This window comes from Spea bombifrons, chromosome 5, assembly GCF_027358695.1.
Source record: "Spea bombifrons isolate aSpeBom1 chromosome 5, aSpeBom1.2.pri, whole genome shotgun sequence".
Taxonomy (NCBI): domain Eukaryota; kingdom Metazoa; phylum Chordata; class Amphibia; order Anura; family Pelobatidae; genus Spea; species Spea bombifrons.
Window position 1 is genome coordinate 103,649,095 of NC_071091.1, and position 21,553 is coordinate 103,670,647.

The window sequence follows — 21,553 nt, forward strand, 5'->3', positions numbered from 1 at the left end:
CAGAAAACATCTTGTAACCTTTCCCAGCAGTACATGGCGGATCATGAAGCCATTGACTGACATTGTTATTTAGAGTCTATGAGCACGGCCTCTGATTCTGTTATGTATCTTGCAGTCAGCTGTCCATTTATGACGAATGTTGGAGCAGATAATGGGACGGTTATTTCAGCCAAATTGCACCTGACATATTTTTTTTATGAGAAACGGGATACCGGAACGTGCGAGAGAGATGCGTGAAGGCCCTGCTTGCCTTACCTGCTGCCCGTGATAAAATACTGCCAACAGGAACATGGCCATTAAAAGCAGGGAGGCTTCCTTGGTTCCCAGGAAGTCTGTGCTGAAAAAGATAAAGCAGTGATAGTCAAAGTTTATTGTTCTTCGGAGATTGTAGCCAAAGCCTTTCCACGTGAAAACCTTCCCAAGGTATCTATGGAATCTATGGAATCTATGGAATGTGTTTCTGCTGTCATGACAATAGGGGAAAGATCATTTAAAGGGGAACTATCATAAATAAATGCAATCGGCTTAGTGCCTCGGAGGTGGCATCCAAGTCAAGAAGATAAACTTCAGGAGTCTGCATCATGGAAACGGCATATCTTTAGGATACTTCATAAAGTAAGGTAAAGGTGTAATATTTATGTATTAATATATGTATTGTTAGTGACGGACATCCTTTAAAGGAGCTGTTTTGCCTAATCTGCAGAATTTAACCCTCTATTTAAGGGTTAATGGTTAAACCCAGGCCATCAATAATTTTGTAATCAGTTTTTTCTCGAATAATTCAGAATTTTTTCTCGGGAAGCTTGCTTGTGCAACACACATAAAAAAAAAAAGCAGGTACTGGTTGGTTATTGCCATAGCAGCGGCAAAACAGTTTCTGAAAAGGGATTTAAGCTTTAGAGAAAATACTAAATATTTTTAATGATAAAAAAAGGCTTATTTCCCTAATGTTCTTAATGAAAGTTTTGTCTAAATGGAGCAGGACATGGGAGGAATAATTATGCAAATTTAGGCTCCTCCTATCCTGTGAGGTTTCCATACCATAGGTTTAGGACAATTGGCAAACTTCCAATTAAAACTTTGACTTGTTGCCATCCTCCACCACGCCATTATTTAATGCACTCTAGGCATACATTTATGCAAAAAATATTGATTTAGGTTTCTGGGTAAAATAATTAAAAAAAGGAAACTTACTTCCCGTTATGGTGTAAGCTGTCGTATCGCAGGAAGAGGGACGTGTAAATGGTTTCTGTTAGCAGCGCATATATTGCTATCATAATAAGTAGGACCGCAAGCTTCAAGACAGAATTGAGGCGTAGAAAGACAGCGCAGGTCACCATAGCAAGGACACCGGTGAAGACAAAGTACTGGAGAAAAAACAGACATCGGCAATGATTAATTATCCCTGTCAGGGTAAGCGGAAAATACACCCAAAGACATGGGGGCTTATTCACTAAATCCAGAGCTCAGCCGCTACACCATGGAGGTGGTGGGATGGAACATGGACATGAACTCAACATGGAGGACCTTCAAGATGTAAGAGGGTCCTGCCGAATAAAAAAACCTAATTTTTTTTTTGGGGGGGGGGTTCCATCTTGGCTGGTTGGATAATTATCTTGGTTTTTGGCCAAACCCAGCAGCTTTAATAAACCTGGCTGGAAAATAGAGTTTCCTTTTGGGGTATAAATGTTAGATTTTCATCATACTAGCGATACCACGGGCAATGGGGTTTATTCTCAAAAGGGAGAGTTGGCCAAAGTTGTGTTTCGGCTCCTTGAAGGAAGAGCTTGGCTGACCCTGTATAATGTATAGTCTAATCAGTGAGATTTCTTCACCCTTTGAATTATCCATTATCCAGGGCCAGCTCTCACCAGAGAAACCTGCCAGTGTTGGTCCTTGAGAATGAATACTGAATTAGGCAGTTTGAAACCACAGCTCTCCTGCAGACTCTCCCGGCGGCTCTCTCTTCAGTGAATATGTTACAACTCTCTGTCACCTGGGATTTACCAAATAAACCTCCTAGACAAGCTAAGGGAACACTCGGGAGAGCTGCATCACGTGACGAGGGGCATATCTGCATGGTTGAGGACCTCATGTGGTATAAGCCCAGTAGAAATCACCAGGCAATATTTTCCCTTAAAAAATGAAATCCTAACTGGTCATGCATTAAAATCTTAGTTTGTGTCGTTTAACCCTTAAAATAATTTGGATCCAAATGAATCTCCCGCTTGTGTCATTTATGTCATGCAAACATTTTTCTGGAGACGTAGGGCTTGCGATTCATCTGATTGTCTTCTCCTTCCCTTACAGCTGCCGTATTGCCGAAGCAGCCGTCTCCTACAACCAGTGGGTCATGGAAATATATTTAGAAACCGGTAAACGTATTTTATATTAATATACATATTAACCTTGGATTAACCTTGGCTCTCCTAAAGCACCAGGTTAATAGTGGGGTTATATGTATATATATATTATACCCTTTGGGACATAGCGTTCTAAACGCGCATTCTAGAACTGAAAGGGTGAATTAGGGCTCCGTCATTCCAAGAAGCTTTAGAATAAAAGGAGCGATGGCGGAGGAGTCTGGTGCGTATTTGGCAGTATTGTAATAGCACCTTTAGAGTGCTTTAAACAAGCTAATTTTCCGCATAGCTGCCCATTCTTTTCTTATGCACCGGCGCACTCTGCAGCCGTAACGTGTTATTAGTCCTAACACCGCGGCGTCTATAAGCAGATAATGTGTGTGTGTTACGTGTCACATCTTTGTCATATACTGAAGGAGAGAAAGAATAAAAAAATCACATCTGTAAAAATCCTAACACTGCGACACACGCTTATCCCCCCTGGACTACTGCCGGGGAGAGAAATATAAAGAGAGATAAAACAAATAACAAAATTATAAACAAAAATAAAGATAATCTGTCAGCAGCTGCGACGTATCATTCGACTTTATACTATGTCGCTGTGATTTGGCTATCAGTAAAAGATGTATGGCGTATACATGGTAAGGGATGACCTTCACACAAGGGCGTGAACAGGAAAATATTTATTACCTCCGGATAAAAGCAGATGTCGGTGATGGATGTCGACGCGTTATAGGTCTGATTTTTGGAGGTAATGGATTTGTCAAAGTCACACCAAAGCTGAAAGAGCGAAAGGGAAGATGCGTCTCGTTACATTCATTTCCAGGGTAAACAATACAAATATTATTCCAACTATTTGATCGAAATACGGACTGAAAACGAGAAAACGAAAAAAAAAACCAAACAAAACCAGATGGATCCACGCAGGGCCGGCACTTCTGATCCCCTCCCGTCTCCTCTCTGCTGTTTTCTGATGATGATTTTCATTTCAATTATTTTATGAATATGCTCCTGCCTGTTAAAATTCTAAATATTCTCGGATATTTCTCCGTTTCTGAAACAATGTTTCCATGGGTACTCAGATATTTGGCAGCTCTCCCTACGATGAGCACATAGCTGCTGGCAAAATTCTTAAAATAATCCCGTGAATATCATTTCTAATCTAAAAACTAAGAATAAACAGAGCAAATTTACATTATAGGTGTATATATATATATATATACACACACACACACACACACATATATACACAGTCTATATATATATACACACACACACACATATATATATATACACAGTCTATATATATATATATATTTTGAGGGTTATAAGAGTATACGGGAGAGAAGCACAGATGGGACAGGATGAGGCTATCGCTTAACCCTTCCCCATATGCTTCCCGCTGCCTCTTCTAGTTCGTCCAATAGTAAATCAGAGCCAGGCACTCAAATAGTAGTGATCACAGACAGTTTTTTTTTAATAGAAACATAGAATTTGATGGTAAATAAGACCCATTCTCCCCATCTAGCCTATCGGTTTTTCTTGATGTAAAGACCCAATCCTTCATCAGCCGTTTCGTCTTAGATTCAGGAGCCGTGTGCCTATCCCATGCATATTTAAATTCACTCACTTTATGAACCTCTACCACATCTGCTGGGAGGCTGTTCCATTAATCTACCACTTATCGAATACAGTTCCGAAGCCCTGCTGTATAATATTCATACTTCCTGTATAATGATCAATATAATAAATATTTTAAAAAATGTAATATTTTCCTGTTCTCATAGGGTTAATTAGAAGGGGGCACACCAGATATAGGTGGGCTCTCCCAGTCACTGGGACCCGGATTGCCGAGTCAGACTCGCCCGCATAATACAGAGAATGTCCAATAGGGGTGGGCGAAAAAAACTTTAACGAATATTTCCCCCAAAAATATCACTTTCCACCCACAGAAACATTTACAGGGGAAAAAAAGTGTTGGCTACCCACTGGGCGGAGTAGTGGGCAGGCAGTGGGTGGGGTAATGGGTGTGGCCATTTGCAGGCGTCGACACTCCCATTAGACCCTTCTATTATTATTTATTGATTGATATAGCGCCTTCGTATTCCGCAGCGCTGTACAGATCTCCCTGTTCGGCTGGTGGCCGGAGAGGACGCTTTTAACGGAAGGTTTAGCTCGGGGTTAACATACAAACTGCCATTTTATTGTATAGACTTTCCACCCTCCGGCCCCCTCTGTCCTGCGCGATCTGCGCTCGCTAATATTTTATTGTTAGTATCGGAAAATGAAATTGCGATGGCGGCGCGGAGGATTGATGGCACGGAGGTGTTTATAGTGCCGTATAAATGAAATATTACGGCGATAGTATTTTTTATTTTCTTTAGTGCTGGACTAAGTACTTTCTGCTTTTCAGATCAATACAGATATTGGTTGGCCAATATTCGCCGTAATTCACAAAGTAAGGTTACAGAAAGTTCCTAAACGGACGGGAAACAGAAAACGACCACATCTGTTCTTTGTACGGGAAAAGTCAAAAAAGTCAAGCAAATAAAAAGGCTAATTGTAGAATAATTCCGTTAAACATTTTTAACAATTTCCGAAGAATCTGCGATTCTGTTTTGTTTCTGCGTGGGAATTTATTACAAATATCTCTAAAGAAAAATGCATCGGGGAAATGTTACTTAAACGAGACCTTCGTGGTTTTGGGTGATAATTACAGACTAAAATGTAGGAAAAAGAGGCTTCCAAGGATCGTAAATCGTATTAAAATGACTTTTAATATGCATTTACCTAAGTGTTTGAATTGTAGGCATTTTTTTTTACATTGATAGCTGACATTTTTCGCAGAATACCTTTAGCAATGGCTTTCAGATTTCCAGAGGCATTCGATACGTCTCTCGCATATATTTCACATTATGCGGGGCTTTAACACATTATTATCCAGGCAAAATTTCAGAATAAAAAAATAAAAATAATAATAATAATATGTGATAATCGATTGCGTTGAAAATGATGGGAAGACCTTTCTGATGGATAATATCGCAGAGGATGAATCATCTGACCCTGGGTCTCTTTATTAACCCCTACAGAGAAGAACATCACCTTATCAGAAAGCACTAAACATGGCGCTACCCACCCCGAAGATCAAACCAAAAATCATATTTACAAACCGTGTCACCTATAGCCTGACTCTGAGGAGGCTTACTGTAGTCTCAGTTTAATGGGATCGAATAGACACGTTTAATAGAATGTTTATTAATGACCTGATCTGCTTGTATAAGACCCCCCCACCCCAGAGCCCCTCTGCCGCATAACAGGGAGCCAATCGCCATTTTGGGTAATTTGGCTCCCTGTAGCGTCACTGTCCAATGGGCCGGTTAACACTATGGAGGACCATGCCGCATCGGTTCATTCCCCATAGCCCACTTCCACCCGTCGCTCAGCTTTAAGGGCCGAGATGTGATGGGGCGGCGGTAGAGCTGCTCTGGGTTACACCGAGAGATAAATATGGCGCTAAACATATCCTGTAGTTCTGTGATGTTGGGTCATCTTAAAATGACTCCAGGTTTTCGCGATGCTACCCCAGGTCACTACAGGGAACTCGTGATGGCGGGAGCGACTGCCCACTGACGTGCAAGGGGCATCCGCGTAGCCAGAAAGTAGGGCAATCAAGAAAAGTGCAGGTTCCCTAAGAATCCCCAACTGTAGGGCAACCCCCCTGCCATGTCAACATGGCATCCCCCCCCCCCCGTGCACGTAAGAATAGGATGGAGAATGGGACATTTTTGGGGGGATATTCAAAATGGTCAAAAATGGAACACCTTTGCATGGGGGGGTATAATGGACAGGGCTTTACTTTTGAGACTTTTTGTGTGGATTCTTCCATTTGAATAGTTATAAATGTAGTATTTAGAAGAATAAATGTTTTTATTGAGAAACTTATTTCCATCATACCCGCAACAGATGTTCCTTGGGATGCACATAAGAAAACTAATTGGCCACCAGGGGGGGCACTTGAACTGGTAGGGGTATAACCAGGGTATTTTCACCTCTGCCAGCACATGCGTCCATATAGGATTCCTGTTTCTGACTGCTACGAGCATCAATGTAGAGTTAATATAAAAAAAGAATCTACAAAAGAAAAGTGATATTTATTATTATTATTATTATTTTATTTATTTATTATTATTATTTATTATTATTACCATTATTATTTTTATTACTATTACTATTATTATTATTATTTATTAAGCACCAACAAATTACACAGCAATTAAATATAAACACAGTTACTCTTTTCCTTTCCCAACAAAGTTTGGGTGCACAAGTCTTCAATAATGCCTATTTTTAGATTTTTTTTTTCTACGATGTTCCGCTAGCGGCTCTGTTCTAGATTACACAGGTTTCTGGCCTCTTTTTTAGAATTCATCTGCATAGATTACGTTCATGCATGGAAGCCGAGCTCATTACATCTAAAGGCAGCTGCTAAGATTTATTACCCAGCTGAAACTCTTTTTTATTTGTTTTAGAGACAGCAGCCAACATAATTTGGCTGTTTTATGATTAAAAACAAAAATCCAGAGCTTGCTTAGAAAAGGTCTCCCGACTTTGATTTAGCGGAACACAAAACTGGTGGCATGAAAAGGATTTCGCTTTTCCTTGTTTTTCTTTTGCCTAAAAATTTGAATGTAATGAAAAATATTAATTGCGCTCCGTAGTATATTGAGCAAAGAAACTGTATCAGATCTGAAGGTTTTAAAACAAAACAGAAGCATTTTCAGTTTCTATGGCAACAATCAGGGGGGATGCTTTTATGTCACGTGACAATTAGATGTTCCCGGGAAAAAAAATATTATTTCTAGGAAGGGTTCTAGACGTTCCGCAGTACGAGGAAAGGCCGTTCCAACTTTATTCACCACCATCTATGCCAGGGCTACCACCCCCCAGATCTGCCACCCTAGCCAGAATATGCTGTAGATTATGACTCCTATTACGCAGTTAATAAAAATTAGCATTGGGTTCTGTTTCATCTATTATATTAATACGGGCATATTTTCTAAATCGAGATTCCCAGCTAATTTTCATTAACCCCTTAATGACAAAGCCTGTACATGTACGGGCTCAAAATGCATTGTTTTCAATGGGTTTAGGGACCGCCCATTGTCCTTAAGGGGTTAAAGAAATTTGTACATCCGTTCTTGTAAATAACGCGCAGCGCACTGACTTTGTGTGCGACATATGTGGCGATATTAACATCCGTCCAAATAAATCAGCTTGGTTAGAATGATCAGCTCAGTCGCTGCCGTGGCAAAGTTTAATCACTAGAAAATTGAAGTGAATTGGCAGAGCCGTGTAGAAAATCTTCTAAATTCCCCTGACAGTCTAGCGAACAGAACTGAGCCGCACAGTTCAACGTTTTTGGTTTTTTTTATATAGTTACTAAACACAGGCTTTTTTTGGGTAGTTTTTTTTTGTGTGTTTGAAAAAAATCAAATATAATTTTATTTAACAAATTAATAAAACAAAGAACTACAAATATATAAAACTAAATGAAAAAATAAAATAAAATGGGCTTTAAAGCAGTGTATTTGGAGCTAATGTACAAATACCCTATATTTACCCAAAAAGAGGGTTAAATGAGCACCGTATATTATGTCTGCACAGCCTCTTGGCATGTATAAATCTCATCCATTCAATGCCTTCTGTCTCATTAAGCTCCTCCCACAGCTTCCTGTACTAACAAGCAGGAAGCGTACAGCAATATGCTTCTTGCACATGCTCAGTACAGCTTCCGTTCCAGTTAATGTTTCAAGCAGCCGACTAATTACACGCATGCTGTCTGAACACATGTTTCGCTATGATACACGCGATTGGCTGCTGCTTCGGTGACTTCAACGGCAACGCTACTGAGCATGCGCCAAAAGTTTCAATTCTAATGCTGTCTGCTTTCCGTAGAGACAGCCAAGGGAAATAAGACAGAAGTCCAATGGTACGTTGTGTTCGCTGATCCAAGTTTAAGTTTAAAATGCTAGGTGCAGGGTTGGGCTGAGGCAGGCGCACGGCACCCTGGTGACTAACAACTGAAGCATATGTGCCTACACAATATTATTTACCCCTTTTAATAAATATTCACCCTTTTTTGCACTTTTGTTTCTTTATTATAAATATTTGGAGACTTCCAGCCTCTTCAGGATCTGCTTCTGTTTCTGTTAGTGGACGTGGCATTAGGAGCATACCCCCAGAAGACTCCTCTTGGTGCCTCCTCACAGATGTTATGTAAAGAAGCTTTATTTTACTGAAAATATGGTAGGTAAGTAGAACAGCCACCCAGCAGAATTGGTAGAAGTTAACACAGCGAGGTAATTTAAACATGCATGGAATAGGCATATCACTATCCTAGATATATGACAAAGCCCAAGGACTGATTAAGGTCTTTACTGGAGGAATAACAGACAGACTAGATGGACCCAAGGGGTCTTCTCTGCAGGACAAGTTCTATGTTTCTAACCCTATAAATTTCTACTTTACTTATATAGAGTTTGGAACACAAAGATGGTCATATACCTGGAAACTGTCTGTTGTTTGGAAGCACTTCTTCCCTGAGTCTCTGGATCACCCTTCTTACCCTCTTGGGCAAGAAGCTATATTTCGCCATACTTACTTACTGTCCCATTCCACTCCCAATACAGCCATTCCCGTGAAGTTCTCCGGTATATAGATGGGGAATGTAAGGTTCTTAACCAAACAGATGGATCTCGGTCTGAAACCTTCTCTTCTACCGCAAAAGTTCTACTCTAGAACGTTACCAAACCTAATGGGAAACCCAGCCCTGAGAGACACCAAGTCCCACTCAGTAGACCAAAGGGATCTGAAACTTCTGAAATGTTCCTATTCCACACAACAATCCTAAACATGTAATAATAACTTACTATATTGATTACAGCTCCCAGGAAATTAATCATAATGGAGGCAAAAATGATGACATTCCTGGCAAAATAGGTCTCGTTAATCCAACAGCAGGTTTTCCGGAGCACGAGGGGTAAACATTTATAATCCTCCGCCGTCGTTATCAATACAAGAGCAGAATGCAGCATGATCAGAATAGAAAACTGAATCACCATGGGTATCATCCTGTAAAACAAAGAACAAAGAATTACATTTGCAGAATATATATAAAAAAAAAAACAAAAAAAAACAAATTAACTTTCTATCCAAAAAAAAGACTCCACACCTATCAAAAAGCAATGGTTAAAATGTATTATTTTTCACAATGGAAGCTTATTTTAAAACGCTTCTTTGAATCTCATTCTTTACGGTCGTTGTGTTTGGCGTTGTGTCATGGAATCGTTCCTTGAACAATTTTCCGTTTATACTCCATAAATTGCAAGAGACACAGAAGTGCAATTTGGATAAGTGCGTCGAGGTTCAAGAGGTTCTCGGCGTCTCAACTCATTCAGCGTAAAAAAAACAACACATCTGGTGCCTGTTAACCTCATAGCGGTGGATCTGAGCAGAATGAAAAGCCCGTATGATAATATAACACGCTCATATCATGCACTAATAATAATATTATATTAATTAATGATAATAATTATATTTATATAAGATACCAGATTGCACAATATGTCTATCTATCCATCTATCTATCTATCTATCTATCTATCTATCTATCTATCTATCTTTTTTCACTTTTTGCTCTTTTATTTCAAATCAAAACGTAATAAAAGTCTCCCATGAGGACAAATTTGCCAATAATTTCGAATTTAATAATTTCGAAGTAATGTCCCATTTATTCATTTGAACCCCAAGCCCCGTGTAAAAATACTCCCCTTATTCATTTTGATTTTTAAAAATGTTGATTGATTTTTGAAGATTTTATTCGTGTGGCTATAGTTGGCGTGTGACCCCCAACGTCATATATCTATGAGGCAGAAGGATGAGGAAAATAGATACTGGCATATCAGTCCAAGGGAAGATGGAGTCTTTGGTCAAAGGTGATAGCTTGTATTGGGCCAACATAGAAAAAAGATGTAGCGTCACAGAAGCACAACTGGGAACTCTCTAAGTTTAATGAAGGATCTTTAGAAGAGGGAGAGTTCTGGGTAATTGACCCTGAGAAGTTCCTAGGTATGCATAAGGGGGGTGATAGATACATGGAACAACCTCCCAGCAGTGGTAGAGGGTAATACAGTGACGGAATTTAAACATGCATGGGATAGGGGTATGGCTCCTGAATCTAAGACGACTGCCTCTATGTTTTTATAAGCTTTCAGGACCTCAAGGCTCCCCGTTAGAAGAGATATTCCATCTGAAGAAGAGAAGAGACCTCTGACTTTCTGACTTCTTTTTCAATGATGAGCCAATAAAAGGGATCGCCCTTTAATTAAAGATTCCAGGAGGACGATGCAAACTAAAGCACAAAGAATGACATGCGAGCACGAAGAAAACTCCCAGATTACTCATTCTTACGTTTCTGGTTTTCAAGACAAGTTTTACAGAAATAACGTATCATTCTGTTCTCAAACAATGGCAGTATACCACAGCTTCGTTTCATTTCAGGTTGTGGACGTTGGTAGTCTAGAGGAGTCAAGCTTTGCGTGATGATAGTTAAGCGTTCACAGATGATTCTCATGCCATAAACCTTTAGGCGCGTCTTTTCTCCCTTTTCCCATAGAGGCGATGGATTTGATGCAGGAGACACTCTCAGCCATCATCCTCATCTAAGCCATCTGAACGACCAACAACCTCAACAGATCATCCTGGCTCAACCAACCCATCCCTATCCAAGCAGCTCCTCGCCTATTGTCTCACCTCCCTTCAACCACCGACTAGATTGTAAGCTCCTGGGAGCAGTGCCCTTCACCATAGCGATGCACAACCCTCTGTATGTCCAGCCAAGTGCGAAGCTAGAACATAGTTCTATAGTAGTCATTTTTTTCCCATGATTTAAACACAATATTTAACATTTTCTCATAATCCACCATTTTCATCATTATTTTAATGGTTCAAGTTACTGATTCTAGTCATTTGAATTTTTGATTTGAATCTTGCTTCGATCGGGTCCAGAATCCGGGTGTTACATTTAGCTTTGATAGTCAACGTTACAAAAAAACAAAACGTTTCTGTATCTAAAACTTCAAGGTGTTATCAGGAAGCCCATTGTCATAAAGAAAATGACTCAATAAGTAGGTTTGTTTCCATCATCAAACATATTTTTCTTATTAGAGTTCCATTATAATGACTCAAATCCAAGTAACTTGTAACTGTCTGGCAAGCGTAAGTTAGCCAGCCGGTTACACACCGAAGGAAGCCGGCCGGTTTGGAAGAGCTCACGCTAAGTCGACTGACTCACGCTTCCTCCCATGCTCTGTTTTCCAAAGCTGTATTTAAACAGCAGGCATAAGATTAGAAGCCCTATGTTAAAACAGGCTGGATTTCAGCGAGTGACTCACTGTGTGGGCTCATTTACATGTCACGGCGCCGAACTCTCAGCTGCGGATGAAACATTTCATACCTCGGCAAACTGTTCTACCAACACGCTTCCAACTCTCTGTTCTATGCGGACTGAGAGAGGTTGGTCTCCCTTTCCATTTGTCTCAGCCTGTTTATGGTGTTGCTCACAAAGTGAGTGCCCAAGGGCTAAAAACACATTTATACATTGGCTTGGTGTCCTCCAAAGGGTTGGGCTTCTGATGGACGCATCCTTGATCGGTTCCTAGACTCACCTTTCAAAAACAGTTCTATATATTAGTAACCTATATTATAATGTTGTGAATATTCTGTGATAGAACCAGAGGAAAGCACTTGTTGAGACCACCCAACATCGCTGTCTCGCTGTCCTGGATAGTTGCCCCACTGTCCCTATCTTGTGGGCAAATGGAGATCACGGGCTGGTTGGGAAGATCCTCTCACCTCCTATGACCAGCCGAAGGAGCAATATCCCTTTATTTGTCAAGGAAAAAAACCTAAACTCCCAAAAAAATCTTTAGATTCCAAGATCTAGCAAGGTGGAACCTTCAGACCTTCTGTGTTTTTTGTTTCTTTGTAACCCTTATAGCCCCGTGGAATCGGATGGTGCAATAAATGAGAATACTAATAATAAAGTACATTCTATTTGGCATGAGTTTAAACATTTTGTGCTCTATGTGTACTGCTTGCCACTGGATCTAAAGGTGCTAAAGAGCTAAAATCTTGACATCAAAGCTTAGGGAATGGTTTGGTGGTACACAAAAGGATGAGAAAAAATGGATTAGGACAGGATGCTCCAAGGGTAACAAGATGGCGTCTATATATATATACACCGGTATATATATATATATATATATATATATTTATATATGATATATATATATATATATATATAAGGGAGGTAGTGATGGGTTTGTGGCATCGCAAGAACAGATGGAGATGAACTACACTTACGACAAAATGAAGCTCATAGGGTGGAAAGCACAGAAGGGTTCGCCATGTGACGAAGATGGAGAGACGAGCTGTTAACAGGACCTATATATTCATGACATCATGGCGAGACTTTTGCCCTGTAGTGGACAAAATGAGGATGGTAGGATGTTGACAAACTAAATCAACCTAAACGCCCATTTAAAAATGTATTTCATCTAAGCAGGTCTTGTCTAGATGGCATCTGTTTGATTATGTAGAGGACGCCCGTTCTTTGTTGGTTTTCTTACTATGTGATGTGATGGGATTTCCTAACCAAGAATGAGAAAATCAAGCTACATGGAGTACATCAAATATGGGATTTTACTCTTTAAGAACTAAGAGTGTTTCTTTTAGTCTTAGGGTGTATAAAAATGGGTCATAAAACGTTTAAAAAAAACTTTGTATTTCAATACCAATTATGCAAAAGAAAAAATGACTAATTAACTAAAATTAACTTAATTAACTAAAATGTTAATTAACCCGAATACCTGCCAAACCCGTGTCTATTGAAATACGCTTTCGGCAGTCAAGAGTCTTTCATTACTACCAGAATTAGAATACTTTCTAATAAAATGAAAAAACCTATAATATGGCCTAGAGGGGTTGGTTGCATATTCCTGAATGCTTTAAAACAGTATATTTACAAAAACACAATCACATTTCCAACTTAGAGTTAAACATGAAACTTTGCAAATAATCTGCCGACAGATCAGACCCGTTCTCCCCGTCTAGTCTGCCCTTCTTTCCTGATGTAAAGATTCGGACCTTAATCGGACGTTGGACTCGTCTTAGATTCAGGAGCCGTATGCCTGTACCATGCGTTTTTAAATCATTTTATGTAACCAGAGATATAAAGCCCCTATGGTTAATGCTATCAATCAATTTTTTATAGAAGCTTTTGAAGAAAAGAAACCCAATAAAATTGTGTATTATTTTATAGGTGTCCTTTCTAAATTTCTATTAAACAAATTGCTATATATGTATATATATATATATATATAGATATATATGTATATAGATCTATATATAGATATAACATAAACATATGTAATATTTTTTATCTTCCATTTAGTCTAGACCCCTCAATGATATGCTTTAAAGGAAAAAAGAAAGGCTTTCCCACAATAACGTAAAAAACAACAAATTCCATTTAGTCTAGAACCCTCAATGATATGCTTTAAAGAAAAAAAAACTGTCGCGTAATAATGTTAAATATAATTTCCGTTTAGTCTAGAACCCTTAGTGACATACTTTAAAGAAAAAAAGGCTTTCATACAATAACGTAAAAAAAAATATTACTTCCACTTAGTCTAGAACCCTCAATGATATGCTTTAAAGGGGAAAAAACCCAACCGTCACATAATAAAGTAAAACATATCACTTCCATTTAGTCTAGAACCCTTCATGTTGTGCTTCTGGGGAACAAAACAGCCATCCCAAAACAATGTAATAAATATTATATATTATATATTTTGGTACATGAATTAACTCTATGTTACTCTGTTTACAGAACATGCTTAATACACGTATGATAGTAAAGATTTATTCGGGGTGTATTTACCTTGACGACGGGAGTAAACTTTGGATTGCGGTTATAAAAACGAGGACGATGAACGCGCACACCAGGTTCGACTTGAACACTTCGTCCCTCATTTGGGAATACTGCAACGAAAAGAGCCGGTGTCAATAAACGGAAGCCATTGTAACCTAGAGAGGCGCGATAAATGCAGGGGGGGGGGCAGGTAAGCTCGCCGCCCGCCAACTGAGAAAACATAGAAGGTGTTAGACATAATTCCCCCCCCCCCGGGTACCATCATCCGAATCCACGGACATCTAAAACACGTCTTTAGGTAGCGACATTTCTATTGTCACGCCTTATAATACGTAAGATTTTTGTAATGCTTTCTGGAACATTTTGGATGGAACGTGGAATTTCTTTAGAGGAAAAGAAAACACCCCTAATTATTATTATTATTATTATTATTATTAATCACTAACATATTCCGCAGAGCCGTACAATTTTAATATGGGGTGGTCAACAGAAACATAACAAATATACACATACAGAAAAAACAGAAGTCTCACGACACTCTGACACAAAGTTTCTAGTCAATAGGAGCTGAGCGCCCATTGAAATCAATGGGAAGTGGTAGCAGCCAATCACATGTAAGCTATCTGAAGACTGATGTTTTACTAGCATACACGTGATTGGCTGCTACTCAGCGGGAGCCCATGAGGAATCCAATATCCATCAAAATGTGATGAGACTGTCTCTTTATTGTATATAGTTATTAAAAAAACAGTTTTATGCTTAAAGACAGATGCTGCGTCCCTGAATATACTTTATACCAGCTAGCGGAGGCAGGGCGCTTACATAAATTCTGCCCGCTTTATGGCAACTATGTCAGACAGCCCTAAGGCACCTGTCCCTCATAAAATGATTCGTCCGTTTGTGAAGTGAGTGCATGGAGGAAAGTATAAATGAGATAGGGTGTAAACCAGGGGTGCTCAAACTGCGGCCCTCCAGCTGCTGCAGGACTACATCTCCCATAATGCTCCTTCAGCTAAGGGGCTGGCTGAGGAGTATGGGAGATGTAGTCCTGCAGCAGCTGGAGGGCCGCAGTTTGAGCACCCCTGGTGTAAACGATAGGACTGGATATAGTGGCTGTAAACTACGGAGAAGTTTGAGGAACAGAAGATACGGCCTATGGGAGACACCGGTGGAGCACCGAGTGAATTAAACTCCAGAAGAAACCGTAGATCAATTCTAGCTAGTGATAGAAGATAAAGGGGGTCTCAGTGGGGAATGCAGGATATAGCAAAACGGGGTATTCCTATTGGAGAGACCTTTTGGGTTTAGAGTGAGGAGAAATGAGGTTTCCTATGCCTCTTTTCACTGCCCACTAGCCAAGCAGCAGCGGTTCCCTCCTCCTATGGTAATTTCTTATACAGGCTGTTTTGGTATAATTTCTTTTTCTAGAAATTTATTTTTTTCCTTATTATAGAAAAAAAAAGAGGAGGAGGAGGAGGAGGATTGTGGTGTATGCTGATCACACCTTCCGGGAGAAACTACCCCAGAGGACTTCAGCAAACCACGTTCCCATAAATCCTTACTGCCTCTCTGTGCCCTATTTTAATATTATGCGTCCCCGTCAATCAGATGTCACCGGAAAACATGAATATCCACAATTCCATTCAGCCTTCAGGGAAAACGGAGCAGCCGTTCCTCGCGCACGTCAAATAGGAAAACGCAGAATATTTGTATGGCTTGTGCCCAGCTACATATTAGTTTGAGGGAACTTTTTTCTCGCAATTTTAAGGTAGCATTGATACAGATGTTTTTTTATTTGCTTCTAAATATTTTTTTTTTTAGGTTTCGACTTATATTCAAGTCCAACCTGCATCAACGTACCAATGTACGCTGGGTATTATTTTCGCCAAGGTCAAACTGTCATTGTATTTGAAAAGCTCTTATATTGATATTTCTTTTTAAAAAAAAATGTATTTTTAAATCACTCATTTAGAATTGTGACATTAACCCCTTAATGTACAGGCTCAAAATGCATTGTTTTGGGACCACCCATTGTCCTTAAGGGGTTAAAAAATACAGGGGGGGGCGGTATAATGCATTTTATTATGGGGGTAAAAAGCATTTTATTATGGAGGGTATAATCCATTTTACGGCTGCTTTTGCCAACATGCTAATACGTGGCGGCAGGGAAATGATATGAAGTATGTGAAGTAGGCAGCAGCGGATCTACGTAAAGGACTCTGGCAATAAATATTCATACTCGGCGCACCTATAAATAGATACCGTCTGCTGTAATAGAATCTTTTCACTGTCTTTGGTTTTGTACTATAGCCTCGCGTTCCTCTGTATGGCTGGCTATATAGTTTTATCTGAATAAGCGTTTGAAAACTCTGAATATTCATTGTGTTTAGATAAACTTGTTGCCAAATATGAGATCTTGGAACGAGGGGTGTAGAGACCACTTAGGAATGAAACTTCGGGGGATATTATGAATTGTGCTCTCTGTTCTCATATATGAAGAAAATGCGTGCATTATATGTTCTGCTTCTGGAATAATCTGCATGCGATGGGTTCCGGTCCTGGTTCTTGCGACATATATCTAGGCAAACATCTACAGTAAAACCAATATTTGGTAGTTAAGGTTGGGATTAAAAAGGATGAGTATTAAAGGTCGTCTGAGGAAGGAACTACAGGATCTGGTAGAGATCAGATTTAAGACTTGGGGATTGGACAATCCTTGATTGAATATTTTTGGGGTTAAAAATGCCTGCATTGTTATCAAGATAAATTTATTTGAACCCCTGATGATCGGTATTCTTAGACCAAGTTTGTGATTTTGTAAACAATGGGGATTTGGAATCAATATAAAACGTGAGAGAACGCATTGTAGTTGAGCTAGGGACGAGGTTTTCCTGACATACTCTATGACCGTAGACATGGGGCTAAAACAAAATAAATACTTTTTTTTGGAGTAAGGCACAGGAAGAAAATGGCAGGGAGTGTGGAACCAAATCAGTAGGATGCCATAAAGTGTAAGTGAGGCGTTGGGTGGAACAGGGTTGGATTTATGTTTTGCCAAAAAAGGGTTTAAATGGCAGTAAATGCCATTGATGGTGTTGTGTTTATACAGAGTAATAACACTGGAAGTATCAGGGAAATTCTATTGTCAATGCATTAACATCCAAGTTTTGATGGGTAAATCTGCTGCTGCAATTAGAAAATCAAACAGCACAAAAAAAATGAATCCTTATAAACCGAAGACTGATAAACATGTTACTATTTGTGTGGCTGTTGGTGGTTTTCCAGAATCCATTTTGTCTAATGTTCTACTCTGCACTAGATAGAGGTCACCATAGTCCATCGAAGGTCCATCCACCAGCTGACATCTACCAAGCAGAGAAGAATTTGGTTGGGTGGTTTCCAACTAGAAACATAGATACTCTAAGAGAATGATGGACAACCTCTTAATTTTTTAACATATCGCACTTTTTACAACTTATTTTTTTCCCCCATCTTTTTTTTACTCGTCCATGGTTTAAGCCGTACAGAATCAATAAAATATGAAATTCTCTCTGACAATTTGGAAAAAATATGAGTGCACAGATGGAATCATATTTTGCAATTATTAACAAAGTCTCATAAATATTATTAAAATGGAACAGGCTTTTGGAGTAAAATGTAGAGAAATGTGGTTGGTTTACCAGTTTACACCTGAAACAAAGCACAAATTCTGTTAAAAGAGAGAGGAACAACAGGTAACAAAAGGTATTTTCTTTTCCTCTATCTGGGGGAAATAACAACATTAATCCAAACTTTACCCAGAAATGTAATATTCCTTACTGAGCCGACAACAGAGGAGGGCTAAACAAGAGGGGCAAGAGGCGGCTTCTCCGTGTGACGCTCTGATTTAAAGATCCTGGCAACTAGTTAAAGTGTAGCATGGTGACTGGATCATTTCTATGCTCCTCTTGTACGCATTCCCTTTATATAAACGTGATTTGGACAGTACTGGATGGTGCACATTGAGCGTGTGGCCACTTATCCATACCCAAGCTGAATTTTGCCAGCCCCCCCCACACCTGGTTAGCAAATAAAAAAACAAAACACAAAATACACATATTCCACTTAAATTTTAAAATTAACGTATGGACTACGAGTAGCGCCGTCTACCTCGCCACCATCCGTGTTAGACAATAAGATTGCGCAACAGAGGCTTATCAAGACCCAGCTACCTTGTGCTCCAGGCTGGAGTCTTTAAACATCAGTGAGAAAGGCTTGATATGCTCTCGTCGTAATTTATCGCCACTCCGCAAGTCGATGGTATGCTCTATTCGCTTGTTAATTTCCTCAGGCCCAGACTGGACATGCAAAGCTTGTGCAAGATGGTTTGGAAGCAGATTAATTGAATTTCTCGTTAGAGCAGCCAGAGTCTAGGGGAAAGCACATGCACAAAGAATAAACCTACTGGTCCCCTTGGGTTAAATGCAATGTTCTTGGTTATGTTGCATCGCAAGTCATAACGGCATTCCATGCAAATTCTAATGAACCAATCCCAGGAAGCCTATTAGAGCTTGTCGGGAATCCATGATGCGTTATTATTGTTATCGATGATGTATATGCAGTTATTTATGATGTATGAACAATCTAATTCCTCTCGGTTTTTTGGGCTGTCATCATTTTATACACAGAGTTATCATTTTTAATGAAAATACAGAAAACCTCAACTCGGTTTTGATCCACATACAAAAAAACATCTGATGGGCTCTGTAGTATTTAAAAAAAAAAAATTGTCATTTTAAAACAGCATAGAATCTTTTAAGAAGTTTTGTTTCCAGTTTCTATGGCAACAGCCTATCAGTCTTTGCTTTGGTATCACTCGGCAATTAAGCATTCCCTAAAAAAAATAATGTACGAAGCAAAATATTGCATGAATAAAAAAATATTTGATCACTAGGAATGAGTTTCATAATGTTGCATTTGGTTACAAAAGTGCTATATTTCTATTTTTTTTTTTACTTTGCAATCAGCAGAAAATGCTTATCCTCTAAGCATTCATTCGTTTTATTAACCTGTGAAGAAGGAATGATTTTTAAGGTGAAACGGATTTTTAAAGGGGGACTGACACAAAATCAAAATGACATTTTATATTTAAATATTTTGCGGTGGAATAAAGTATTGAATTCTAATAATTAACTTAAATCCTTTTTTTCAAAGATCCATCCCATTTATGTTTAACGGCAGATGGAAGGGAGTTATTCGAGTTGTTGCCCCTTGCTGAGTATTCGGATATGTAGGCTGTAGCCCAGGTGATAATAGGGCAAAATATTTCGAATACGTGTGAAAAACGTAGGAAAAAAAACACCATCTGCCCAGCTCAATCGCCTGTATGATGTGTGGACCGGGGCAGCTGCTTCCTTTGCCCCAAGTTAAAGTTGGCACTGGAAAGGACAGAAGGTAGAGGGGGGTGAGATGATTGGGGTGAGATGATAGGGGTAAATTAGGGCAAGGTGAAATGTAAGGGGACTTGGGAGTCTACTCAGAAGCACAATGCCGTGGTGGCCTTGCACTCATGCAGCTGTCACAGTGTACTTAGACATGTCAGGTTTGACACGTGTGTTAAAATGGACACTAATGGTAGCTTTCGGGCTATTACTTGCAGATACTAGGAAATTCCAGTGATATGTGCAGATGGCACAAGAATTATTTTTATTCTGTGAACCTCATAGTTGGGTGAGCTCGGTTACCGGCTCCGACCTGATTCACAGGAGGATTAGGTACCGGAGCAGAGCCACCTCAAACAAGTCCACCTCGGCACTAGGTTGGCTTATCTCCGGTGCCGACAAGCTCACCGACCTATACTAATGACTTGGAACCATGGCTGTATGTCTAAACGTTGTGGTCAGTTGTGAGACACACAGGTTAGTCACTAAAACAAGGGATTTCATTTCCCTGGCTTTATTATGTGATATTAAAGGCCAACCCCAGTGAGCTTCTCCTGCAAGAAAAGCTGAGCTGCCCCTGAAAAAGACATAATTTAGTTGGTGAGATGACTTTCTAGGGGGCAGCTCAGCGCCTCATGCAGAAGAAGCTCACTGGGGTTGGTCTCAACATAATGAAGTTGGGGAACTAAATTTCCTTGCAAACTCCGACTTTAGTCAATAAACTCTATGGATCCCACATTTGAGATGATAAATTGTGCACCTATGTCTCCTCAAGCAGACAGTATATCGTCCCGACAAAATTGACAACATAGAACAGTCACAAGCAAAGACCACACAGAAGCTACACTTTTAGAGATGAAATAACGGAACAGACAGGATACCATAAAAGCAACGAATGAGTTTACTGCTTCGGATACTGTGCAGCACACAGAAAAACAAATTGTAATAAAAGAAACGTGCAAAAAAAAAAAGTCATAATATCTTGTAAGTATAGCATATTCAACAAAAGGAGCCATGTTACTCCCTAAAATCATTTCCCGTAACGTTTATACCTCACATTAGGAAAACAGCAATGAAAATACAGCAACTGCTTTATAAAACAAATGGTGTAGGTAATTTTAGAATGTTCTACGCAGAGACCCCTATTTAAGGAACATTTTACAAACCTTACGTTCTGTTTTAGACCAAGACTGGATTCGGGAGACAAAACGTATGGCTAGTGGAACCAGCAATTTCTCTGGGGGGGTTTTGTGGCCCTAAAAACAACCCCTGCTTTACTATAATGCTGTAGACATCTGTCAAACAGTTCACAAGGAGTCTTCCAAAAACACGACCATAACTGAATCTGTCTGGATCCACCTCCATCAGTTTTAAAGCTCCCTGCGCCGGTCAAGGAGATCAGAGAAAGACTATCCCAAGCTTTAAATAGGACCCCGGTGGTTGGTAAGATATTTGGATGAGCAGGGCCGGCCCAAGACTTAATGCCGCCTGGGGCGAAGTTTAAAATGCCGCCCCCCCTTACCTTTAAACAGTCCTGCGGCGAGTCTCCCTGCTCTGCCACGGTGCCGGCTTGTAATGCTGAGCGCTGGAAATTGACGTCACTTCCGGCGCTCGGCATTACAAACCGGCACCGAGACCGAACAGGGAGACTCGCCGCAGAGGAGAGAGAGAGAGGGGCGCCGAGCGGGTAAGCGAAAACCACTCGGCGCCCCTCTCTCTCCTCCGCTTTAAAAAAAAACAATAAAGCACTTGAAGTGCCGCCCCTTCAAAAGTGCCGC

General features: G+C 39.9%; 1 protein-coding gene across 1 annotated transcript in view; it reads right to left on the minus strand.

Annotated features, from left to right (window-relative positions):
• ADCY8 (adenylate cyclase 8) overlaps positions 1-21,553 on the minus strand; it is a 106,248-nt gene that overhangs the window by 13,047 nt on the left and 71,648 nt on the right. Inside the window, exons 8-13 of the mRNA XM_053466388.1 lie at positions 18,567-18,764; positions 14,365-14,465; positions 9,293-9,494; positions 3,054-3,143; positions 1,195-1,367; positions 256-337 (exon numbers count right to left, since the gene is read on the minus strand). Coding sequence (XP_053322363.1) covers positions 256-337; positions 1,195-1,367; positions 3,054-3,143; positions 9,293-9,494; positions 14,365-14,465; positions 18,567-18,764 — 846 coding nt within the window. The remainder of the gene's footprint in view (positions 1-255; positions 338-1,194; positions 1,368-3,053; positions 3,144-9,292; positions 9,495-14,364; positions 14,466-18,566; positions 18,765-21,553) is intronic.